Source organism: Aspergillus luchuensis, chromosome 4, assembly GCF_016861625.1.
Source record: "Aspergillus luchuensis IFO 4308 DNA, chromosome 4, nearly complete sequence".
In the NCBI taxonomy this organism is placed as follows: Eukaryota; Fungi; Ascomycota; class Eurotiomycetes; order Eurotiales; family Aspergillaceae; genus Aspergillus; species Aspergillus luchuensis.
The window spans coordinates 270,227-295,513 of NC_054852.1; the positions used below are offsets into that span (position 1 = coordinate 270,227).

Genomic DNA, 25,287 nt, shown 5'->3' on the forward strand with positions numbered 1-25,287 from the left:
TGTTTTATATTTCAATGAGTGCTTAGTTATTGACTCTGGGGGGCCAGTTGGTGATGTCATGGACGGGAGTCCATCTGCATATGTAGATCTTGTGAAGTGGTTAATCATCAGGTATGTCATGGATGTGCATAACTCTGCAGAATGAGATCAGATGATTGACTCTCACGTGAATGACATCGTGGTGATGTCAGCATTCCCCTGCTTATGTCATCTATGTTTATGTCTGATGTCAGATCACGTGCACACAGCCAGCCCCATCTCGTATTCGTATCCCCTGCATTTGCTCTTTTTTGTGCTGCTTGTTTGTTTGCTTTTCTTTTCTTGTCTGACAGCTTGGTTCCCTGTCGGATGGTCTCTCACGTCGCACACCGGAACCAGACGAGGTAAATTTCCTCGGAGATCATGGCGGCATTGCAAACCATGCGGGTTTGTATCACTCAGTCTGCCACCTGCAGATAAACAGTACTAGTCGGTGTCATATCACCCCATTTCTGGGAGAAATTCTCATCCCCCTGCGATCAAAGCAAACCAAGATTTCACAGCCCAAAAATTCGATTCAGCCTGGTCGGCCCCCACGGACCCCGACTCCTTTGGCAGGATCCAGTGGCGCAGGGGCAATCTTGCTGCCTAGGATGAAGTGGTTCCAGGGACAGCAAACCTCCTGGATGGGGCTGTTCCCTTTCCCTCGGGCCTATCAAGGGTTCCCCAGACCGAGGGATTGGCCCTAACATTCCTGCCGAACTCCGGGTTAGAGCCGCTGACTGTACAGAGTTCGCTGTATTCACAGAAACTCTGGTTCACATGGTGGATTCGCCAAGGCTGCCCAAAGCCTTCCGGACGATCCGCAAGATGTGGCTGTTCACTCAGGATCATATTATTATAAGCCATTCTGTGCGCTGAATCTCTTCGCAACTTTTGTTCCCTTCTCGTGCCGTCCCTCCTCCACTCTCCCCCCTCCCAGTCCTTCCCTCCGAGATCGTCGTCCCTGTCGATCATGAAGCTGCCTCTCTTCGCTGCAGCGGCTGCTGGCCTCGCTAATGCTGCTTCCCTGCCTGTCGAAAGGGCCGAGGCTGAGGTTGCTTCCGTCGCTGCCGATTTAATCGTCCGCGCCCTCCCCAATGCCCCCGACGGATATACTCCCACCAATGTCACCTGTCCCTCGACTCGTCCGACCATTCGCGATGCCTCCGGCATTTCTACCAACGAGACCGAGTGGCTCAAGGTCCGTCGCAATGCGACTCTCACCCCGATGAAGGACCTCCTGAGCCGGTTGAACCTCACCGGCTTCGACACCACCTCCTACATCAACCAGCACTCCAGCAACATCTCCAACATCCCCAACATTGCAATTGCGGCCTCGGGTGGTGGATACCGTGCTCTCACCAACGGTGCAGGTGCGCTCAAGGCGTTCGACAGCCGTTCCGACAATGCCACCAACTCCGGTCAGCTGGGTGGTCTGCTGCAGGCGGCAACCTATGTCTCTGGTCTGAGTGGAGGTAGCTGGCTGGTCGGATCCATGTTCGTCAACAACTTCTCCTCCATTGGCGAATTGCAGGCCAGCGAGAAGGTCTGGCGCTTCGACAAGTCCCTGCTCGAGGGACCCAACTTCGACCACATCCAGATCGTCAGCACGGTGGAATACTGGAAGGACATTACCGAGGAAGTCGACGGCAAGGCCGACGCCGGTTTCAACACCTCCTTCACTGACTACTGGGGCCGTGCGCTGTCCTACCAGCTGGTGAACGCTTCCGACGACAAGGGCGGTCCCGACTACACCTGGTCCTCCATTGCCCTTATGGACGACTTCAAGAACGGCCAGTACCCCATGCCCATTGTCGTCGCCGATGGCCGCAACCCCGGCGAAGTGATTATCGAGACCAACGCCACCGTCTACGAAGTGAATCCCTGGGAATTCGGCTCCTTCGACCCCAGCGTCTACGCCTTCGCCCCTCTGCAGTATCTGGGCTCTCGCTTCGAGAACGGCGCTATCCCCGACAACGGCACCTGCGTGCGCGGCTTCGACAATGCCGGGTTCATCATGGGCTCATCCTCCACTCTGTTCAACCAATTCCTCCTCCAGATCAACAGTACCAGCATCCCCACCATCCTGAAGGACGCCTTCACCGACATCCTCGAAGACCTCGGTGAGCGCAACGACGACATCGCCGTGTACTCCCCGAACCCCTTCTCAGGCTACCGCGACAGCAGCGAAGACTACGCCACCGCCAAGGACCTCGACGTCGTTGACGGCGGTGAAGACGGCGAGAACATCCCTCTGCACCCGCTGATCCAGCCGGAGCGTGCCGTGGACGTTATCTTCGCCATCGACTCCTCCGCCGACACAGACTACTACTGGCCCAACGGCACCTCCCTGGTGGCCACGTATGAGCGCAGCCTCGAACCCACCATCGCCAACGGGACCTCCTTCCCCGCCGTGCCGGACCAGAACACCTTCGTCAACCTGGGTCTCAACTCCCGCCCGACCTTCTTCGGCTGCGACCCCAAGAACATCTCCGGCACTGCTCCCTTGGTCATCTACCTCCCCAACAGCCCCTACACCTACGACTCCAACTTCTCCACCTTCAAGCTCACCTACAGCGACGAGGAACGTGACTCCGTCATCACCAACGGCTGGAACGTGGTCACCCGCGGTAACGGTACCGTCGACGACAACTTCTCGTCTTGCGTGGCGTGCGCTATTCTGCAGAGGTCCACCTACCGCACGAACACCTCCCTCCCGGATATTTGCACTACCTGCTTCAACGATTACTGCTGGAATGGAACCACGAATAGCACTACGCCTGGGGCCTATGAACCTAGTGTGCTGATTGCTACCAGCGGTGCGATGAAGACCGTGTTGGATTACTCGGTGTTGGCGGTCGCGATGGGTGTGGCTGCGTTTATGCTGTAGATATGATATGATGTCTGCATAGGTGTTTGTATATGTTTCATTTCTTATTAGATGCACATAGTCATGTTTGCATTGTATGGTTAGACTGATGATGAAGATACCGGATTAGACTGTGTTCATTAGCAATACCACGACTTGATTCTATGTTGAGTGAAGTACAATTTTTAGTTGCCTTTGCCTGAGGCAGCAATATTGCTATACTTGCTCTACAGAAAGCAGGTGCGTAGAGCATGGACACCGGGCGTGTCAAGTATGTATATTCCTGGGTATCGACTGGGGACCCGTGTGATTGCATAGAGAGAACTCAGCCTGCCACATTCCTGTTCCCTTCTTGCCTAGTGGATTCACTTCGCCCAGCCCGCTGCAGCTACGTAGGATTCGCGCCTGTCATAGCATAGCCTGTCTATCACCTCGCATTCTCCATTCGGCTATTGTATTGAAACATCCTATTCTTCTTATCTCTCTCCTCAACCTCGAGTAACATGAATATGTGGTATAAGAGTGAACGAAATGACCTTTAAGAGTGTTACCTCGGCATAAAGCCATGCATTATATTATGCCCGTATGGTATGTTGAATACTAGTCTTTCTGTAGTGAAATGAAATATCATTGGAAGGCCTAAAGCTACGCCTAATACTGACTGCGCTTTGCTACGAGTCTTAACTCCCTGCTGTCCCGGGAAAGGCATGACTGGATGGGACTTGGATCTTGTATATGGCTGCTAGATGGGTTTCTGGCTACAGATGTGGCGCGACTTGCCGTATTGCATTAGGTGATTGTGTTCCTCTTTCTTACAGTATAGGGATATGTATCTGATTTGGACTGAATTAGTATACATTGAAGCACCCGTTGCTCTGTCCGGACACATTCCTCTGTTCATCCCCATATAGAATTGATCTCTCGTTTTTGGGTCCACTGGCCAGCGCTATGGGTAATACAAGAAATCCCTTATCATACTGAAGCCAAAAAAAAATACAATAATTACAAAATCAAAACGCGAACGAAGCCCTGTGGGTATCTCTTACAAGAAGAGCTTTTTTAAGAGAAAAAAAATATGAGAAAGAGACAAGAAGCTTTGCCCTTGATCAGGGCGCAGCAGCAGCAGCACCCGCACCAGTCCCAGCAGTAGTAGCAGTAGTAGCAGTAGTAGCAGTAGTAGCAGTAGTAGCAGTAGTAGGAGCAGTAGCAGTAGTAGGAGCAGTAGCAGCACCCGTACCCCCAGTCCCAACAGCACCGGCAGCAGCACCGGCAGCGGCAGCAGCCCCAGCAGCCCCAGCAGCCCCAGCAGCCCCAGCAGCCCCAGCACCACCGCTGGGGCCAGCCACTGGTGTTCGGTAAACAAGTATCAGCTATTGATCCTATGAGCATGGGTTTGGCCATTACCCAGGACAGCCTGGATTTGGCCTTTAGCCAATGCCTGAAAGTCGGCACGTTTTACGTGCGCAAAGCACGACGAGGTATATAAAGAGTGCCTAAAGACACAGGCCACTGGCACCACCAAAGCCCACCTCCCCCGGAACGTTTCGGGTGCGTTTAGTAGTATTCTGGGGGAGGAAGGCGCCAGTTGAGGGGTAGACGATGTTCGACGTTCGATGGAGGGGTGGAGTCATCATGATTAGAGTGTATTTGCAGAGAAACGCTCTTGAAACGAAAGGTGTCCAATGGCACAAGCCACTGGCACCAGCACCACCAGCACCACCACCGGCACCCGCACCCCCAGTCCCAGCCCCAGTCCCAGCCCCAGTGGACCAGCACTGGCACCAGCAGCACTAGCAGCACCCGCATCACCACCACCAACACCATCGCCACCACCATCACCACCATCAGCGGCGGCAGCCGACGGATCTCGGCCCTAAAAAAGGTATCAGCCATAGTTCCTATGAGCATGAATTTAGTCAATACCCAGAGGCGGAACTTGGCGTTAAGCCAATCCTTAAATGTTTCTGGGCGGAGGGGGGGCTGCCCGACAGCCTGGAAAACCCCTATATTTAGTATATACTCATGATAAAAGCTGATACTAAGTATCATACCCCGCCGGACAAGCTCTAAAGCTTGTTCAAATTTATCAATGTTTTGGAGCACATAGGTCCCGATACAGGACGTAGAAGCTCTATGAATTAGAGTAAACAGTGTCAGTCTCATACTCATAATGATAATATAGCAGAATAAGAAGCCTGATAGATACCTCTTCTGCACACAGAGTATGCAGCAATATAAAATCGCCGCCAAAACAAAGAGGGCCCCAGTGCAGCCGAAACCAGTGCCCATGACCAAAAGTTGGCCATTGGTCGTATTTTGCGCGGGGATGGCGCCGGACGAAGGGAGGACAGACAGGATGTAGAGAATCTATGAATTGGAGCAAACAGTGTCAGTCTCTCACAATGATAATGTAGCGGACTGAGAAGCCTGATGCGCACTTTCTTTGTGCCCGGAGCACGACGACATGAAATGTGCCAGAAGGCACAGGCCACTGGCACCACCAAAGCCCACCCCCAATGAGGGGGGGGGGAGTCATCATGATTAGAGTGTATTTGCGGAGAAAAGCTCTTATAGGGAAAGATGCCCAAAGCACGACGATATGGCGAGTGCCAAAATGAACAATCCGCACCATAGCCGAAGCCAACACCCATCACCAAAATTTGGCCACTTGTGGTATTCTGGGGGTGGAAGGATGCGGCCAGGATGGGCTCACGAAGTTCGCTATGCGGAAGCGTGGATGTTCATTTTGTTCGATAAGGTAGAGAAAGAAGCGTAACGCGTGGACTGAAGCTATTTGCTAGCCTAAGGTAAGCGTATATATACGCGTTCCCGGTAAGGCAGAAAGGCATGTTTTGACGAGACAATCTGCCTCAGCGAAGAATGTTAATAGCCGGTATCTTCTGGCAATCCAAGGATATTGCTCACGGATATCTCTCCTCTGAGGCACGCGTGAACTGCTCATTCCCGTCGACTCGAGCGTCAACACGACAGGGACTTGTCGAGGTTGGGGGAAGTGTACAAAGATTAGTCCACGTAAAAGGTGATGTCTGGAAGTCAGGAAGATTATTGAAGATAATGTTAGTTGTTTGAGGATAACACGATGTAGAATAGGAATTTGCTGACGCGATGTAGAATAAGGAAGTTGCCAGCTACGTACGAGAATTGAAGTCGCGTTCCGTTGTTGCTTTTACCGTGAAAACTGGCAGGCCCGAAATTGAGGAAGGAACGCTGCTGTCATTTTAGACCGGCAGTCAATCAAGTGTTAAGGTTAAGAGAAGAAGAAGGGTTGATGTAGGAGCTGAGGTTAACTGTTCCCTTACAGCAGAGGAATTTCCATTTAATATACTACGAAGACTCAAGTGGACCGTCCCACCTCGCTACATACGCCCGGCCAACTCACACAGAGATGAGAGATAAGAATGCCCCGGTGATATTCACTGGACCTTTGACTTAAGCCTTGGTGGTCCCCGGTGAGTTCTGGCGCTACAAAGGAACACATGTATCCCCAAAACTTTGCCTCGATGACAGCGATAAAAAGCCTGAAGGAGTATCCAGCAATCGCAGAAAACTCCAGTCAAACTATCTCAATAATGCTTCATATCTCAGGATCCAACCCAACAACATAGGCATTTATCCAGCTATATGCGTAGGATAACCTGGCATCGTCGAAGTCGGGTTGAAAGATATCGATGATCATCACATCATTCTTATAGTTATCGATCATAATGCTGCACCCTCTCGCCTTTTCACAGCATAAACACATCGAAGTGCAGTGGCCTTTGTACTGTGGATGCATCTCATTTCTCTGTCTTTCACAGCACCCGCATGCCCGTCCACAACACCCTCCCGACCGCGTACATTCTGCGCGCAGCCATTTTGAAAGATACCAATCTTCCCGTTTGTGGTGAGCACACAGCATTCGCTCCAGAGGCTCATCATAAATCATAATCAAGAGACGCTGGGCTTCTCGTTCCAGATTCCAGATGGCCTTTGGCATTGACTGGAGGGCCTTTTTTAGGGCTTGCATCTCAGTGACAGACCAAGACGTATCTCCTGCAGATGGGTCTATATTCAGCTTCTCATACAGCTCATCATGTCTGGCCTGTAGATAGACCTCGCGCTGTACGCAGAAGCGTAGGTTAAAACAGGCTTGCAGGTATTTTCCAACCGGGTTCCATACCGGGCTGTTCCGCAGTTCTGAAACAGGAGGATGTGAGAACTGTCGGACGCGGTATAGTTGAGCTTTCTGGAAGTTGCCTCGGCGCTCGTGCTTGCGCTCGAGGTGTTGGAAGACCCAGGAAAACATTGTCGTGAATGGTGGGGCGGATGGAATATGAGAATGAATTCCCGGGAAGTGGGTTGAGGAGAATTTCATCTTTATATATTGCATTAAGAAAGGTAGATTCGTCATGACCTTTTGTTGGGGGTGTTGCTTGGACTGCCAACATAATGAGGTATTTGTGAAGTGAACAGAACGGCGCACTTACCGCAGAGGTCTGGAAGTTCCGCCGAGAATGAAGTTGGGAATAATACCTCGGAGCTCTCCATGATCATGACTAGTATCTCTAAGGAGAGTGATCGGCAACCTCAACAAAGCGTCAGTATGCTTTGATACAGATTCTGGGCTCTTTCCGGCACAACGGCGCAGCGCAGTTTATGGTTCCGTCCACTGAGTTTTGAACGTCTACCTCTTAGGCGCTCGAGACACTACATTGCACCAATATCGCCTGTGTGACGTGACGAGTCCATAGGTTCTGATAGTGAAGTTATGTAGCTCTGAAGACGGAATGAAATACCAAGAAGCGCGAGCCGATGGCCTGTCTCCCGAAGCAGAAATAAAGCCCCAGCTAGCCGATGGTATGTACGCCACTGGAGCGAGTGTATCTACTTGGTTGCATTATCTGTTCATAGCAATTATGGTTTGATCCTTCAAGGTCGAATTGTCTTCTACTTGATGTTTGAGCTAGGTAAACGGATAGAAACTAGGCCCGGGTACCTCCAGTTAACTGATATCATTCTAAATGCAGACAGAAAGGTTTACTATTTGGACATTAGACAGGGATAATCCTAGATTCATCGCACCTTCTTTTTTAATAGACCAGTTTTGGGTCTATCGGCACTAAGAGAGGGAGTAGATTGGTTGCCAAGACTGCAATATGCCGGCATATTGGTGCTAAAAATCCGACTATCATGCATCTGGTAAAAAAAGGTGTTACCGGCCACTCGAGGACTAAGTCGAAGACAAACCGGACACCGACTTAGACACGTTCTGCCAGCGATGCTTCATGAACGCCTTCGGGTCATGCCCATCAAGGCTAAGCCCCAAGACACCGGTATGCTCCTTCAGATGCTCCGATCGATCACACCGAATATCCCAGTTGCGCATATATTTCCGCGCCACTTGAAAAAACATTGGTGCCAAATTCTGTCTCTGGCGTATCTCTCCACGACGGACCTTCTCGATTCCTGTCGGTGCTACGCCCTGGATCATGGTGGTAGTAATCTCACCAGTAGTCGCTGCCACATAAAGACTACCCGCAGCCTGAACAATACCTACCGAACCAGCAGCTAGATGAGCAAGACAAGTACTGGCGACCAGGTCGACAGGGATCTCGTCGAAGACGGCGTCCAGGTTGATTCCCTTTCCAAGCTCATCTAACCCGTAATCCGGGTCCGTTGCCAGGTTGTAGAGTGCAGATTGCAAGGGCATGCCTTCATCATTTCCATAAAAGGGATACGGGTCGCGGATGGCTGGCCCGATAAGGGACGGTCGCACAATGAGTGTTTTAAAGGGCAGATCGGCTTGCTTCAAGATTAGCCTCTCCGCCAGATGCTTGCATAATGCGTAAGGCGCGATAAAATTATCCGTGTAGGCTGATTGCCCCGTACTGAGGATTTGTGACAAAACTTTCTCTGGGTCTGGATTATCATCAGAAAGTGGGTATATCTGTTCCTCAATAATACCGTCAGGGAGAAAGCTGTTCACTGATGTGGACGATACGTGGAGGAAGGACTTAATGCGACTAAATCCACGAAGCAGTGTGAGTAGCTGTAGATGGGCTATGCAATTTGGCTGGATGCTGAGATGAAGTGGTTGTTGTAGCGAAATGTCTGCCGCTGCATTGATCACCACGGTAACCTCCTCTTGTAGTTGTCGTAGATCCGAAGGCTTTAACCCTAACCCGGGTTTGGAGGTATCTCCCACCATGAACTGGACGCGATGAGAATCTAGGACATCGTCGAATTGTTCCGCCATTGCTGCCTCTAGCTTGTCGAGTGCACGCTGCACAGAGCCACGACAAAGCAAGAAAATCTTTTTCGTGGGTAACTGCAGAGTTAGCTTGTATAGAAGACATACGCCTAGATTTCCTGTGCCCCCAGTCAGGAAAACCACTTGGTCGCGAAACCATTTAACGTGTCTTTCCATATTGAGCATCTAATCAATGTCCGCTTTCGTACTGGGCAGAAGTCAAAGCTAGCGACACTTGTAGGTTGGCGAACCAAACGAGGGAATGTGGCAAATGCTATGTGTGCACTGGAAGCTGGTACTTAGCAACAGGTCGTAGGCCACTAGAAGCCAGCTCTTGCGCTCTTGGTGGTATCAAGGGTGTGTAGAGATTTCCAGACAGGAGGTCTACGTGGCTGACTGAAGTTGTTATAAAGGAAAAGTTTATTGTGCCACACTACAACACCCTGGGTAACACAAAATTTTGTTGTTCAAGTACAACTGACTGCATGTTTCAGATCGGCATATTCATAGAGGGGGTGTTGAGGAGCATTGCTTAGACTCCCCCTGATTCCATATCTGACAACTGCAACAGGCCAATAGGAATTGTGCGTATGCTGTACTACAGCTACCAACCGGCATATCCTTCTTCATGAAGTCAGCGTGCATCTTTCGACTTGTCACGTCTCAGTACCGTCACAAGAACATACAAAAGGGGTAAATATGCAAGGGTTGATAACATTACCATTTTAGTAGATACGTTGGCATATAGTTACCATTGGCTACATTCTAACCCTAAGTCACAATCTTGCTTCGAGACACTGTTACACATGACGGAAATTATCCTGGTAACTACAGCAGGGAATGGAAGTTCAATAGACCCGCCCACAAGATCTTTAGCAACCGCCACCGCAGCCTGCTTGAGGTAAAAGAGAAGAATGCATACGCATATGGATGGGCTGCTGTGCCACAGGGTAAGGTATACAGGGCTTCTTGTTTTGGTATGGCCAATGTGTTATTATGCTCTCAGTATCTCTAGGTCTAGACTGAGTAGTCTGAGCCACGTTACATATGGGAACGTAATGGCTTGTGATACGCGACAAGGGATCTATTTCCATCCATGGCCTTTAACACCAGAAGGCTTAGACACATCAAAGCACCTTTCTCACATATGCCCGTACCTTTGGTCCATTGAAACTGAGTGGGACACAAGGCAAATATAAACCATGATATGTTGGAAAGACGGCCTTCTGATGTATCCCAAAATCGTATTTAAATGGACCCAGAATCTTAGGAAGGCGTTCTCTATGGCCATAAGGACTTGGTGGCTCACTACCACTATTCTGAGCATGTATACTGTTTAACTATAGATAGAGGTGGTGTGAAGCATCGTATGACATATTCACCCGAGAATCGATCATTAATAGATAGGAGAGTAAGTAGTTCTTACTAATGTATTCAAGCGATATTGAGACTAATGTTAACAATGACTGGTGGATCTTCCTTATGTAACCCACCCGGACGAATATGATATCTGAACAAGTTCCGTATCCGACACCATCGATGCAAGGACAGGAAGGATACAAGTGGTGGAATGTAACCAATATGCACATACGTAAAAGGGGAAACTGGGAAAGGTTGAATGTTCTGATATCACATCATGCATCGCAAACTTCTTTTCCGAAGGTAGGACAAAGAAGTTATTGTACGACTTTCCAACTTTTATATAGCCGGTTGGAAATGGCCCCACAGGTAGCTGATTGCAGTTCTGCCAAAATATATACAATATTCCGCCTTACACTCTCTGTGAATTACTTCTACTTATCGAAAATGCTATGGTCTGCAATCCCCCTGTTATTGGCCACATTCTTCTCAGCCTCGGCGGCACTGCAGCTCTATCGGATTATTAGCAGAAGCTATAGGTCTCGGAAGCTATCGAAGCAATGGAATTGCGAGCCAGTAACCTCCTATCCAAGTGGCCTGTTTGGTCACAAAGCGGTCTGGCGCTTGAAAACTGCTGCTCAAGAAGGCCAAGTTGGATCTACTTTGCATGAGGGTCATTTGCAGTATGGAAATACCCTGAAATTGAATCTTGTGGGTCACGACGTTGTCGTTACTTGCGAACCAGAGAATATACAGGCGCTTTTAGCCTCGCAGTTTTCCAGCTTCGGACTATCGAAGTGGCGTTACCCACAATACCGCCCATTGCTTGGAGGAGGGATATTCACATCTGACGGGTCAGCCTGGGAGCACTCGAGGAGGTTGCTACGCCCCCAGTTTACGAAGAATCAAGTAGGTTGATCACTGATAGACTGGTCTGATGTAGCATATCTAACGCGATTGGTGTCATAGATACCCTCGATCGAATGGTTTGACTCTCACTCTAAGAACCTAATGCAAGAACTGCCACCCGATGGGCACATCTTTGATATCCAGCCGCTTGCGTTCCGACTGGCATTAGATTCTGCTACAGGCTATCTGTTTGGGAAGTCTATTAGTTCCCTCGTTAAGCCAAACTCCAACCAGACAGGTATTGCGGAAACGTCAGATCGCAGAAACGAAGGGTTTGCTGCGGCGTTCGATTACGCCCAAGATATCCTTTTCAAGCGAACGCTCGCACTTTCTTACTACTGGCTGATCGACTCAAGCGAATTCAGAAAGTCCACTCGTGTTGTTCACAAATTCGTGGAGTACTACGTTGATAAGGCAATTGAATACAGAAGCAAGATCAACAGCCCCGGGGATAGCCTTGAACAGAAAGGAGGAGAATATTGTTTTCTGCACGCACTGGCGGCCGAGACACAAGATCGGGATTTCCTGAGGGATCAGTTGGTTAATGTTCTTTTAGCCAGTCGAGACGACGTTGCCAGCGTGCTCACATCCATCTTTTATCTTCTTGGCCGAGACTCTGTCGCGTGGCGTAAGTTGAAAAAGGAAGTCACCGATGCGGTGGACAATCACGCGAGCAATATCACTCTGAAGGAGATACAAAGTCTCCCTTATCTTCGCGGCGTCTTGTACGAAGGTGAGCCACAGGATATCTACTTCAATACTCTCTGAACCATTCAATTTCCATCCTTACTTTATCAACATCTGCTAAGCGTTTGAAATAGCACTTCGCCTCTTTCCCCCCGTTCCTGTGAATGCGCGAGTTGCCCATCATGATACAACAATTCCCGTCGGAGGTGGTCCGGATGGCCGATCGCCAGTGTTCATTTCCAAGGGGCAGATGGTCGCCTATTCAGTCTGGTGCCTTCACCGGCGTCCAGATATCTGGGGCGCAGATGCTGAGAGATTCCGACCGGAGAGATGGGAAGAATACAACCCACCGGCGTGGGACTTCGTTCCTTTCAATGGTGGACCCAGAGCGTGTCTTGGCCGTGAGTTCCCTCTCTAGCAAATCAGCGTCCTGGCAAGGATACCGGATGAAACTTGTTGCTAAATAGAATGCTTCTAACAGAGCAATTTGCCATAATCCTGATTAGCCAGCAGGTATTCAGGTTAGTTCAACACCTGGACTCTGTTGAGAGCGCTCAGCCAGGGCCAGACATGGGGCTCAACCCTCCACTGCGGCAGACCCTGACCATGTGTCACGAGAACGGAGTCCAATTGCGCATCAAGAGATCGAAGGGATGATTACGAGGAGCTAGTGGTCTGTTACACAAATGACATCATCAACCTCCGTCATTTGGGGTGATAAGGCTTATCTGCAAAGAGCTCCCTTTCATGGATTAGTTTATCATCGAAGTGATTAGTATGCAAGAATGCCAGATTCATTTGTGTCACATCGTGCGATAGCAGTCGTAGAAACAAGATAAAGCGACAGGGGCTGACGAAAGCATGCGCCCTTGGGTTTGTGCTGCAGGACATCCGGTGTAACCCTTCAGAATATATTGTGAATGGCATCCAATTGTTGCCTATTCGTTGACTGTACCTTCAGCAGATGCAAGGGAGACTATATTCCTTGATGTTTCTTACGATCAAAAGCACAGATCCAGAGGACTCATGTTTCTTGTTTCCATATGATATAACCAGTAGCCTGTTTTCTTTCACTTTAATCTACCATCAGGTCTTCCAAAAGCGAAGGTAGTACGGGATTTTCCTAACCCCTCATCGCTATGACGGGTTCTAAGTCCTTTGTAGGAGCATTTGCTCCACGTCCTTCGGGAAAGCCTTATGCTTCAACAGCGGACATGGTCATGGAACTGAACATGCTCACGGAAACCATGAAAGATATGACCTCCCAAATCGAACAATATCAGGGCGGTATGAGCAATCTGCTTTACTTGACTGGGGGCACCTACAAGGTCTATGATAGTGCCTTGATCGCACAGAAAAGAATCGCATCCACAGAGGTCACGGAAGGCCGGGACGAGGAAGATCAAGTCTTGACTGCTACCTACGAAATGATCAACGCCCTGACTCAGGCTATTGTGGCTACTGCAAGCAAGGTAAACTATCTGGAAGGCTTCTAGTGTGATAATGTATGCTGATAAATGTAGGCCCCCTTTGTGAAGAAGATCCCCAGCGGATCTTCTATTGTCCAGGCGGTCTTGCGCAAGATCTATGAAGCGAAGGAAGGGTTACGGGCGGCACTTCTCAGGCACTGTGCAAATGGGTTTACGTCGGAAATCCTGGAATTGCTCCGCGACTTCGAGCAGAGGTACACAGATATGATGTCAGATCTAAGAGCCTAGCATATTTCACTCAAAAAATACAAACTGGGGTTGAAGGCCCCTCATATGGCTGCGAAGACACTGTGCGGTGTGACCTGCAATGAGAAGTTATCGAAACTTAAAGAATTCAAATGCAAAAGTGATGTGGTAGCACAATGATGCAACAAGATTGGCTTGTTCTGAAAGGCTGTCAGTGTAAACATGGTAGACCACGTTAATACATAGATTTGAGCCTACTCCTTACTGACTACAGATCATGTACAAAAGGGCCTTTGCTTATGTTACGAAAAGTCACTAGTTGACCTACAAGAGGCGGTCAGAAACTCTGCTAGACAACCATTGTTTGCGAGTACCCTTGACCCCGCCATTTTCGCATTTCGGATAAACTTAGATATACAGGAAGAAGGAAAAAAGCAGGGGAAAATTCAAGACATCTGTCCTGGAGCAAGAATGTAGACCCTATTGTCCATCGCCTGCAAGGGCTGCTCCCGCAGACGTTGTGAAACGTGCCGTTCTGAGTCCATATTGTGCTGCACAAATCATCGGCATCGCACAACATTAGAGACATACATAGGCTTTTGCCGTCAGACGACCAATGCAAATTGCCCTTTACGGAAATGAAGATGTAATCAAGCATACTCTGCTTCTCCATCACCGATAGTCTACGTCTTGAGCTACACATAGCGAAGAAGGACTGCTTAAAACTATGGTTTTCTCCCGCGCTAAGGCCATTATCACGATGAGAGAACGTCCGAACTGGACTACTAGCAAAGATGAGCACTACCATGAACGAAAGAAGCTTTTGTCGCGAAAGCGAAAGCGCAGCAGATGAACCCATTGCCATTGTGGGCATGGGCATGAGATTACCCGGAAACGTTCACACCGCAGATGAGTTCTGGCACATGCTCGTCTCCGGCAAAAGCGGGCATGGCCCTGTTCCCAAGAGTCGGTATAACGCGAATTCCTTCTTTCACCCCTCTACCGCCCCGGTGACCGGATATTTCTTGGAGGAGGACCCTGCGTACTTTGATGCCGGATTCTTCTCCGTTGGTGCCAAAGAGGCCAGGCTCATGGATCCCCAGCAAAGGTTGCTCCTCGAAGTAGTGTGGGAGTGCCTCGAAGACTCCGGCGAAACCAGTTGGCGCGGAAAGGACATAGGCTGCTTTGTCGGAGTGTTTGGGGAGGATTGGCTGGAGTTGTCTCTCAAGGGACTAGACCCCTGTCCAGATCGCCATCATGCCCTGGCTACCGGAGGCTTTGCCTTGTCAAACCGAATCTCATATGAATTTGACTTTCGTGGGCCGAGGTATGACTAGCATCACTGAACATTGGCTTCTTTGGACAATGCTGACTAGGCCATAGCATGACTATACAAACCGGATGCTCCGCTTCGCTGGTCGGCTTGCACGAGGCTTGTCAGGGTCTTCGCTCCGGGCAATGCTCCTCTGCCATCGTTGCTGGCACCAACCTTATATTGACACCGACGATGACAAGCGTCATGAACCAAAACGGTGTTCTGTCGCCTCCGGGTCAGTGTCGAACTTTTGATGCCAATGCGGACGGGTATGGGCGTGGAGAGGCAATTAATGCAGTCTATATCAAGCGGCTCAGCGACGCCCTGAGAGATGGCGACTGTGTTCGTGCGGTAATACGATCCACGGCCGTCAATTTCGACGGGAGGACGGCGGTCATGACTAACCCCAGCGGAACCGCGCAAGAGGCGCTCATACGAACTGCATACAAACAGGCCCAGATACATAAAATCTGCGACACGGGCTTTTTCGAATGCCATGGGACCGGTACGTCGGCTGGAGATTCGGTTGAGACGTCAGTTGTGGCCAAGCTCTTCGAGGGCCATGGCGTACTCATGGGTAGTGTAAGTGACTTTCGGGATTTCTATAACCTAACCTGATGGTAAAACAGGTCAAGCCAAACTGTGGTCATTCCGAGGGGGCTTCGGGTCTCACTAGCATCATCAAAGCAACCCTTGCCCTTGAACACCGCACCATCCCACCAAACATCAATTTTCATAAGCCCAACCCCACTGTCCAGAAGGAAGGCTCCGGAATTGAGGTTCCAGTGAAAGCCCAACCATGGCCAAATGACCGCCAGGAACGTGTGAGTATCAATTCATTCGGTATAGCCGGAGCCAACGCGCATGCCATTCTGGATTCGGCGGCTGCATTTGGGGTACAGAAGATGTCCCACCCGGAATCAGACCGTCCGCACCTCGTAGTGGTTTCTGCTCACAATAAGGAGTCCTTACAACGTCGCATGGAAGACATAGCAAGCTATATAACCTCTAATCCCACGAGCGTTCACGACTTGGCATATACATTAGCATCACGACGGCAGCATCACAATCATCGGGCATTCGCGGTGGTCTACCCGAACACGCCAGTGGACCAGTCCCAATTTCACATGTCACCAAAGACACTTCCCTCTCCTACATTAACGTTCGTGTTCACTGGACAAGGGGCGCAATGGGCGGGAATGGGTAGGCAGCTTCTCAAAACTGAGCCTTTATTCCATAATGCGATTAAGCAGATGGATAAGGTGCTTCAGAACTTGGCAGAGCCCCCAGAATGGTCATTGATTGGTCAGTAGCCCGCAGGCTACATGCACTGACAGATACTAACTTGAATATAGAGGAACTCTCACGCATGGGCACTGAGTCGCGTGTCAATGAAGTTGAGCTAGCCCAGCCACTGTGCACTGCCCTACAGCTCGGATTGCTCCAGATCCTCGCACACTGGGGTATTCAACCGAGCACTGTAGTTGGTCATTCTAGCGGTGAGATTGCTGCAGCCTGCGCATCAGGTGCGATAACAGTTGAATCAGCTATAATTATTGCATTCTACCGTGGAAGGCTGGCCAAGTTACAGGAGGGCTCCGGTGCAATGGCATCTATTGGATTGAGCCATGAGGAAGTTCTACCATTCCTCGTCAACGGGGTGGTCGTCGCTTGTGAAAACAGTCCTCGTAACGTGACGATTTCAGGACCCAAGGAGCAGATTCCCCAGGTAATCAGCAACATTACCGCGGCTTTTCCGGGAACTTTCTGTCGAAAGCTGCGTGTCCAGGTTGGCTACCATTCTCGTAAGTCTTGACGCTAAGCAACATGCCTCATATCCTGTGCCGAGCCACTAAAAATATATATTAACATGATTCTGCAGCGCAAATGGAGACTATCGGAACGTCATATGAAGATGCTCTTGTACCTCATATGAATCCAGGACCACATATGCGACCAATGATTTCTACTGTCACTGGGGATATCATTACTGATCCTTCTCAACTTGGACCAAGCTACTGGCGTCGGAATCTCGAATCTCCTGTTCGATTTTCAAAGGCAGTAGAAATGCTTCTCCAAAAAGAGACGGAGGGTAGCCAGCTATTCATAGAAGTCGGACCACATTCCGCTTTATCTGCGCCTCTTCGGCAGATATTTCAAGTTGCTCCTCGGTCAACTCCCGTGTACATACCCACCCTTACGCGCAACGATGACCACCAACAATCCCTGCTGCTCGCAACTGCTGGACATGTGTTCAACACAGGGTCTTCTATCAGCTTTCCCACAATTGTGGAAGCCGGTAGACTCCTCAGCGATATCCCGCGCTTTCCATGGACGCATACTGACATGTACTGGAGCGAGGGTAGACCAAGTCGCGATTGGCGGCTACGATCACTCCCTCACCATGAGCTACTTGGCTCGATGATAATGGAAGCCACGATCCAGGAACCATCATGGAGAAATGTGCTGCGGCTAGATGACGTGCCATGGCTGTCGGACCATGTCCTGCACGGCGAGGTCGTCTTCCCAGCTGCCGGGTATATTGCCATGGCCGGCGAGGCCATTAGGCAGTTGAATATCCTCAATAGCCAATCAGAATCTAGTTTGGACCGCTATACGATACAGAACATTCGGTTTGAGTCTCCCCTAATTTTAGCCAGCGATACTTCGGTTGAGGCTATTTCAAGTCTCAAGCCAACTGAGCTGGCAGACGGCGTCATGTCCGGGTGGTACAGCTTTTCTGTATCCACATTCGACGGGGCGAAATGGACGGTGCACTGCAGGGGCTGCGTACGTGCAGGCAGTGACTGCCCTATTTCTGCTAATAGTAGAGAGGTCAGCCCCTTGCCCAGAGTAGTGGAACCCTTACGGTGGTACCGCACAGTCCAGCGATGTGGATTGCAATACGGTCCTCACTTCCAGCGTCTGCAGAACATCACCGCAGATCCAATTGACAATGCTGCAGCTGCCACTGTATACCAGCCTGAAATGCAGAAAGACACCCACTACCCTCTCCATCCTGCTGTGATCGACCAAGCCCTTCAGCTAATCGGTATAGCTGCATCAAGAGGAAGGTTGCACACCATTTCGGGCGCCTTTATTCCCGCCAAGATTGAGCGCCTTGTCGTGGATAACAGGACATGGTCACGGGTTTCTTTCGAAGCTCGGACTTTTGAAGATAAAGAAAAAGGGCAGCAGGCAAAGATCATCGGTATCACTGAGGGCCAGGCAATCTTTAGCCTCGAAGGCGGAGTCCTGGCTGGCCTAGCAGGGTCTAACAAGACAAGGGCGGATGACACCGACCTACTTTCAAGAATACATTGGAAGCCAGATATCGACTTACTGGCACCTGAGAAGATCCTGCCTCCGCGTCCCAATCGTGGACATGCCACCCACCGTAGGATTCTTGGGCTCCTTTCTCTGATACACATTCGAGCCACAGCTGAGCGAATTGAACATATCGATTCATCCACCGGGCATCTATTGAAATGGAAATCTTGGATGCTCTCGGAGGCCGCTAAGATTCGCGCTGGCGTGCATGCAAATCTGCAGCCACTCTCAAGTTGGATCGAGGAAGTACAGCCGGAGACGCAGGATGTCCTTCTCCGTGCAGTGAAAGAAGCTCTGGTACCTTCGTCAGCCATACTCAGCGACGGGCTGTCTACTACCTGTGAAGGTCTAAGTGAGTGGAATTATATACCTCCAGCTGATTTGTTAGAGAGAATCTACAGCTGCCTTGAGAGTATACCGGCCGACCTCCCCGGTCTGGCCATCATTGAATGTATGAGGGCAGTCTACAAAAATGCTGTCGATTTCATGTCTGGAAAATGCTCCCCGCTAGAGGTACTCGTGGCCAGCAATAGATTGGAAAGGTTTTACGAAGACACAGTGTCCCGGCAGACTGATCTGACGGAAGTGTTTTCTCTTCTTGGACATGCGAATCCATTGATGAAAGTCCTAGAGATTGGCGCCGGAACAGACCTATGAGCGAAATGGCGCTCTCTTCTTTGAGGTCTCCGACTGGCGCACAGCTATTCTCTCGCTATGTCTTCACAGACATTTCTGCAGGATTCTTCGTCACTGCCCAAGAGAAGTTCAAGGGGCAGGCCAATATGGAATACCGAACATTGGATATCACACGTGATCCAACGGAACAAGGTTTTGAGGAGCACAGCTTCGACCTGATCATCGCTTCCAACGTAAGTGAATTATGTACACAGTCCGGCCCCGGTTAACCTTGACCTAGGTTATGCACGTCGCTCCAAATCTGCATGAGGCTTTGCTACATACCAAAAAGTTGCTTGCTAAGAATGGGCGCTTCCTGCTACAGGAGATTGATTCGGGTAAGCATCTTCGTCTTTTCGCTTATGTGAAAAGCCCTTTCTAAGAGACAAATCTAGATACACCTGTTACAGACTACGTGGTGGTAAGTCTTCCTTCTATGAACCGCATGTCCACGGCACTGCGCTAACCCTTCTACTCATTTTGCAGGGTGCGCTTCCTGGCTGGTGGTTGGGTGAAAACGATGGACGCCCCGACAAACCTTACATCTCGGGGGAGGAATGGGACAAGAAGCTTCGTGCAGCTGGATTTACTGGAGGCGAGACAATCGAGCGCGATCTCGAGGGTTCGGTTCAGCCGTTATTCACCATCATCTCTAGGCCTGTTCAGGAGCCGATCACTGACAGAGAGGTAACTATCCTGGCGTCTAACCCGGAAGAGGCAGGATGGCCTGGAGATGTGGCAGCGTGTTTCCGAAGAAGGGGCTATGAAGTCCACTGGTCAACCTTGGATGGCTCGCCCTGTAATAATCAGAACATCGTTTCGCTACTGGAGGTTGACAATCCATACTTCACTCAGTCTTCCCAGGAAGAATTTTTGGTTCTCCAGCGCTTCCTAATGCAGAGTAAGGGATGCAGAATATTATGGGTGGCGCAGCCAAGTACACTTAGCTGCACGGATCCGCGCTTCAGTATTATCCATGGTCTTGCTCGGGTACTGAGACGCGAACTACTGCTTGATCTCTCACTCTTGGAGATGGACACCGATGGAAAGCCTGCACCCGAGACAATAATTGACCTGCATGAGAAGATTCAGCAGGCTCGCGAAATACCAGATACTGATCTGGAGTACGAGTTCATTCTAGACGGTGGCGTTGTTCACACCGCTCGGTCCTATCGAACATCCCTGTCGGATCAGCTCACGACGCATCCTCCCATAGATACACCACGGAAGTTGGGAATCCAGCAAGTTGGTCTGACTAGTACACTGCAGTGGGTACCTGGTGTAGTGCCTCTACAATTAGAGAGTGGAGAGGTTGAGGTTGAGATGAGCTACGTGGGGCTGAACTTCAAGGTAAATTCCTATGTTTCTCTCCATGTCTGATGGTATCTCTAACGGCAAAGTAGGACACTTTGGTTGCCATGGGACTTATTGGGAACCCAAACGATATGGGTCTAGAAGCAACCGGAGTGGTGCGTCGAGTTGCTCCGGATGTCATTGACCTGGCCCCTGGGGACCGCGTTGGGGCAATGGGGACCGGGTTATTCTGCAACCGTACGGTTCTACGTCGAGAGGCTCTCTCGAAGTTACCAGATAGCCTTGCTTTGGAAGATGGTGCAGCTATGCTGACAGTCTATTGCACGGTTATTTACTCGCTAATGCAGGTTGGGAACCTCCAAAAGAAACAGGTCAGTTCACTTGCTGTTATATAATGTACAGGGAAGATGTCGACTAACTGGCCGATCCAGTCGGTCCTCATTCACTCCGCTGCAGGTGGGGTTGGTATCGCAGCCATAAATATTTGCAAAATGCTCGGTGCTACGGTAAGTCGCCCATTTGGCTGTTCACCATAGCACTTCGTGCGGATACTAATGTTCTATGCAGATTTACGCCACAGTTGGAAACGAGGAGAAGGCAGAGTACCTTGTCAACACCCATGGAATTCCCAGAGCGCAGATCTTCCACTCCCGCAATACATCATTCCTGCCGGATATTATGCGGGCTACTAATGGACGTGGAGTCGACATCGTCCTCAACTCACTAAGTGGTGAGTTGCTACATGCATCCTGGGAGTGTGTGGCCGCCTATGGGAAAATGATTGAAATCGGACGGCGAGACATCCTATCCCATGGAATGCTCAGTCTGACCCCTTTTGCCGAAGACCGCTCATTCCATGCGGTGAATCTTGCGAACGTCAGTCGGGACCGTCCTGATATAGCGATAAGGTACGTATGGACGCATCATCCCCATCAGTTTGAATCTGGAGAAACTGATATCTTTTTAGCACGGTGAGGACATGCTTCGAGCTTTTCCAGAACGGCCAGATCCAACCAATTCGGCCCGTGCATGTATTTGATACTACCCAAGTGAAGGAGGCTTTCCGATACCTACAGACTGGTAAGCATATGGGAAAAGTCGTAATCCAGATGACACCAGATCCAGCGCAGTTACCATGCGCGCCCGTAAAGTCCAAGACTTCTTGTCCATCCGACGCATCGTATCTTATCGTTGGAGGCCTTGGTGGCATTGGGAAGTCAGTTTCTCGGTGGCTAGTTGAACATGGGGCTCGCGAGATAGTGTATCTCTCCCCATCAGCTGAGAAGGATGAACATCGGAAGTTCTTAAAGGAGCTAGAGGTTCAAGGCTGCCACGTTAGCTGTGTGGCAGGCACTGTTACTGACCCTGCCGATGTTCAACGAGCAATCGGAAAGTGTACGAACCGTCTCACTGGCGTCGTCCAGATGGCATTGAATTTGCAGGTTTGACAACCGCCACTTACCACCTTTATCGACACCATGAACTGATAGTCATTTGAAAGGACCGAACCTTCGAGCACATGACACCGGAAGAATGGGATAGCGGGCTAGCCCCCAAAGTCACCGGCACCTGGAATCTACACACTGCAACCCAGGGCATGGACCTGTCATTCTTTGTCATGTTCGGTTCGATCGCAGGCTCCGCAGGCTCCCTTGGTCAGGCTAACTACGCGGCCTCAAACACATTCCTGACCGGGCTTGCCACATACCGGAGACAGCGTGGCTTGGCGGCGTCGGTCCTGAATCTGGGCCCGGTCGAAGATGTAGGGATCATCAGTGAACGGTCGGACTTGGCTCAAACGACTAGTGTAGCCTCGGCTCAGCCCATAACAGAGCGGGCCGTCCTTGACGTGTTCCAAGTCAGCATTGAAGACTCCCTTCCGAATCAGCAGTGCTCGGGAATACTGGACGTTGGCATTTCGAACAAAACGGGTAAGAGTGAGAGCGCTCCACTCATGCGGTTATGGGGGCGCGATGCCCGATTTGCTATGCACAGCAATTTAGGGCAGGCGTCGATGGATGAGGGAATGGACGGACCTGAGCATCGGCTGCGCGAATTCCTTAACAATGTCCATCAAGACCCTTCGTTGCTGAATAAGGCTGAGGCGATTACCGAGTTCAAACGGAACATGGCTCACCTTATTGCGGGCACGATCTCGAATGGTCGAAAACTGACTGATGAAGAGGCTGCCGGTTTTGCAATCGACTCGCTGGTGGCAATCGAGATGAGGAGTTGGGTGCGGCGAATTATCCATCTTGATGTCCCGTTGTCTGAAATTACAAAGGCTGGCAATTTGGGGTCATTGGCTGATCACATCGTTAAACTCTTGAGGGCGCAGTATAAGTTGGGTAGCGTTGGAGAGTAGTGGTCTCGCCCTCATAAGCCTTTCTCGATGTGCATGATTTTAGAATATACTCGATTTATTTGCTATCTGGTCTACAAAGTGGATCAACTGGCGTATTCCTGGCAGTGCTCTCATTATTCTGATGCAGAGGGTTGGTCGGGGAACACAACGCATACGCAAGATTGGAGTACCCGTGATTATATATTAGGTGGGAACTAATAGTGGGTTGTTGTACGCACCTTCCGGTGTTTTACCCCATGCTTGGAAGGAGTATGTTCCTGATCACTCTCGGGCTAAGTAACCCCCTGCTTGACATCCTTGCTATCCATCCATACCTAATGACTCGCCATCCCTGATCTTCCAGCTAAGTATGACGCTTACACAAAGAGATATACACCAACGGTGCTAGATATGCAAGTTGAAGGCACCAGAAACACCAAACGTGGCGCTTCATAGTAACATTCATACCGCCTAAGTATTGGAGACACTTGACAAAGTAGAAAGCAAAAGCATCGATGAACCACCGTTAGACAAGTAAGGTTTTAAAGGGATCCTTCACCTAAAGTCTACAACTAACTAAGCCGTCTCGACCATTGAGTCATCGTACCATCCAAACTTATGAAAGGGTCGTTGTTGTTCCATAGCTAATGCACCTATCAATCGCAGTAAAACCTCGCCAGGGTCCCTCCACTCTCTCCGCCACAATGCACGCCACCTGCAGTGGGCTTTGAATTTGGCTTCTCAAGCCATTCGTCGGCTCCTCTCACAAGGGTCATATCTCGTCTCCCACGCTGCCATCTCCTCCTGCTCTGGTTCTTCCCTCTGTTGAACCTTCTGCAGAGACCGCGCATTATGTATCATGACATAAGCCGAATAGACATCCTTGATCAGTACGAGCGGGTTTAAGTACATAGCCCAGGCACGTAACCCCCAAGCTCCACCTTGATAGCGTTTGGGCGGGTCGTTCAGTAAGACCTCCTCGTCCTGGTCTGACTCGAGAGCCTGGTATGCCTGGGGTCGCTGCCTGCTCACTGAGGTTGAGATCTCGTAGGGTTTTGTGCGGTAGGCATAAAGGACTAGGAAGGAGAGCGGCACCATCTGCACACAGATAAGCATTGTTGGGAGGCCCATCAGTGTGTCGATGTAGGTCATCGAAGGCGGGTATGTGAGAGCTTTCGTGCTAGTGAGGATGAGGAACAGAATCTAGTTGGTGTGAGATATATCCGCTTCTTTCTGGATACATTTTCGGGGTGTCTGATGAATACCTTCTCAAGCAAGATAAGACCAACGATCAGTTTGAATGCCATTAGCTTCGGCAGTGGCTTGTGCTCTGTCATGTATACCTTCATGTTCACATAGAATTGGATTATAGCATTGATGGCTATGGACGTTGACACTGATGTGACCACTTGGAGCTGTTTATCTTATTAGTGACTATCTACAACGCAGTCAGACATGGAAACATATTACATACCCAAATGTGAGCAAAATGAGGAGCGTTGCTTTCAAGGCAGTAGACATGCATTGACTGGGTCACTACTTGGACAATAGCGGTAATCCAAGTGATGACGGGATATTGGAGGACTGAGTACCAGGTCAACTAGACAGAAAGAAGCGGTCAGTTACTGTTCACATTAATGCCTTTTCTGCTGCCGAACAACTCACACTCAAAAAGGCAAGACCATTCCTCTTCTTCTTCGGCTGCCACTGTCTTTTCGTCTCGAGCGAAGAAAAAAACTTCACTTTGCTCTTATCATCAGGAGCCATGTAATCACAAAGTAGCATCAGGAAGGCGTATAACGCCACGCCCTGTAGAACCTCGGTAAACCCTTGTAGATAGATGTAGGAGTTCGGAAAGCAGATTGAGATGTAGGAAAGGATCTGATATGACGGAATGAGGTTGCAGATTCGCATTACTCTATCACATTATTGTCAGCAACCTCGATACTTCCCCACTGTGTCGAATGTCTTTACTTTAGTTGCTCGTTAGGATTGCTCATATGCATCGCATGTCGACCCATAAGGCCCAAGATGAGAAATAACACAATCGCTGTGCAAGCACCGGATACAATGATGTTGATTTGATAGAAGGTGAGATTCCCCACGAAGGGACCAACGTCGACTGTCCCGAGGTCAGCTAGTTCGTCGCATCAGTGGTATAAGGATGTAACAACTACTCACGTTCTTCGAGATGGTCCGGTATAGGACAGCCATAGCTGCCAGCACTTCGACTTAAGATAGACATATTGAATCAAACTGAAATAGATTTAATTGGCAATGCGGCGTAAATCGACAGTTCAGCAGCTCATTGAAAGCGTTTTGACGACGACAAACAAGCAGTCATTATATAGTTTCATCATCACCCTGCAAAGCCTCGCCAAAATCAAAGAGCAACAGTGCCAGAGGCTATGCTCGGGCGCAGTACGTTACGTTATTTCATTTTCCGAGCAAAAGAAACACAGCAGATCTGTCATCGAACAACACCGCCAGGCGCATCTAGGAGCGCAAATAAGCCGCTGGTCGGGGTGTGCAGCCTTA

General features: G+C 49.9%; 9 protein-coding genes across 9 annotated transcripts; 5 read left to right on the plus strand and 4 right to left on the minus strand.

The window, feature by feature from the left end:
- Positions 1-994: 994 nt before the first annotated feature.
- PLB1_2 (lysophospholipase family protein) lies at positions 995-2,911 on the plus strand (the record flags this gene model as incomplete). Its single annotated transcript, XM_041688405.1, has 1 exon — positions 995-2,911. The coding sequence occupies one exon, from the start codon at positions 995-997 to the stop codon at positions 2,909-2,911; it is 1,917 nt and encodes a 638-aa protein (XP_041542193.1).
- Positions 2,912-3,996: 1,085 nt separating this feature from the next.
- Positions 3,997-5,522, minus strand: AKAW2_40111A (uncharacterized protein; the record flags this gene model as incomplete). Its single annotated transcript, XM_041688406.1, has 5 exons — positions 3,997-4,235; positions 4,580-4,763; positions 4,814-5,021; positions 5,097-5,257; positions 5,511-5,522. 5 exons carry the CDS (start codon positions 5,520-5,522, stop codon positions 3,997-3,999), a joined length of 804 nt encoding a protein of 267 aa, XP_041542194.1.
- Positions 5,523-6,485: 963 nt separating this feature from the next.
- On the minus strand, positions 6,486-7,196 carry AKAW2_40112A (uncharacterized protein; the record flags this gene model as incomplete). Its single annotated transcript, XM_041688407.1, has 1 exon — positions 6,486-7,196. The coding sequence occupies one exon, from the start codon at positions 7,194-7,196 to the stop codon at positions 6,486-6,488; it is 711 nt and encodes a 236-aa protein (XP_041542195.1).
- A 924-nt stretch (positions 7,197-8,120) lies between these two features.
- On the minus strand, positions 8,121-9,317 carry AKAW2_40113A (putative secondary metabolism biosynthetic enzyme; the record flags this gene model as incomplete). The annotated part of the gene is made up of 1 exon (XM_041688408.1): positions 8,121-9,317. The coding sequence occupies one exon, from the start codon at positions 9,315-9,317 to the stop codon at positions 8,121-8,123; it is 1,197 nt and encodes a 398-aa protein (XP_041542196.1).
- Positions 9,318-10,946: 1,629 nt separating this feature from the next.
- On the plus strand, positions 10,947-12,752 carry ALK2_1 (cytochrome P450; the record flags this gene model as incomplete). The annotated part of the gene is made up of 4 exons (XM_041688409.1): positions 10,947-11,408; positions 11,469-12,141; positions 12,230-12,496; positions 12,577-12,752. The coding sequence occupies 4 exons, from the start codon at positions 10,947-10,949 to the stop codon at positions 12,750-12,752; spliced, it is 1,578 nt and encodes a 525-aa protein (XP_041542197.1).
- Positions 12,753-13,234: 482 nt separating this feature from the next.
- Positions 13,235-13,813, plus strand: AKAW2_40115S (uncharacterized protein; the record flags this gene model as incomplete). Its single annotated transcript, XM_041688410.1, has 2 exons — positions 13,235-13,567; positions 13,619-13,813. The coding sequence occupies 2 exons, from the start codon at positions 13,235-13,237 to the stop codon at positions 13,811-13,813; spliced, it is 528 nt and encodes a 175-aa protein (XP_041542198.1).
- Positions 13,814-14,577: 764 nt separating this feature from the next.
- On the plus strand, positions 14,578-19,073 carry AKAW2_40116S (type I polyketide synthase; the record flags this gene model as incomplete). Its single annotated transcript, XM_041688411.1, has 5 exons — positions 14,578-15,098; positions 15,155-15,668; positions 15,716-16,391; positions 16,442-16,891; positions 16,969-19,073. The coding sequence occupies 5 exons, from the start codon at positions 14,578-14,580 to the stop codon at positions 19,071-19,073; spliced, it is 4,266 nt and encodes a 1,421-aa protein (XP_041542199.1).
- Positions 19,074-19,198: 125 nt separating this feature from the next.
- On the plus strand, positions 19,199-22,770 carry AKAW2_40117S (putative secondary metabolism biosynthetic enzyme; the record flags this gene model as incomplete). The annotated part of the gene is made up of 9 exons (XM_041688413.1): positions 19,199-19,285; positions 19,333-19,429; positions 19,487-19,512; positions 19,578-20,441; positions 20,495-20,776; positions 20,837-20,911; positions 20,973-21,313; positions 21,373-21,847; positions 21,907-22,770. The coding sequence occupies 9 exons, from the start codon at positions 19,199-19,201 to the stop codon at positions 22,768-22,770; spliced, it is 3,111 nt and encodes a 1,036-aa protein (XP_041542200.1).
- A 720-nt stretch (positions 22,771-23,490) lies between these two features.
- On the minus strand, positions 23,491-24,994 carry AKAW2_40118A (OSTA/TMEM184 family protein; the record flags this gene model as incomplete). Its single annotated transcript, XM_041688414.1, has 6 exons — positions 23,491-23,952; positions 24,015-24,164; positions 24,224-24,349; positions 24,415-24,667; positions 24,724-24,871; positions 24,931-24,994. The coding sequence occupies 6 exons, from the start codon at positions 24,992-24,994 to the stop codon at positions 23,491-23,493; spliced, it is 1,203 nt and encodes a 400-aa protein (XP_041542201.1).
- Between the last annotated feature and the right edge of the window lie 293 nt (positions 24,995-25,287).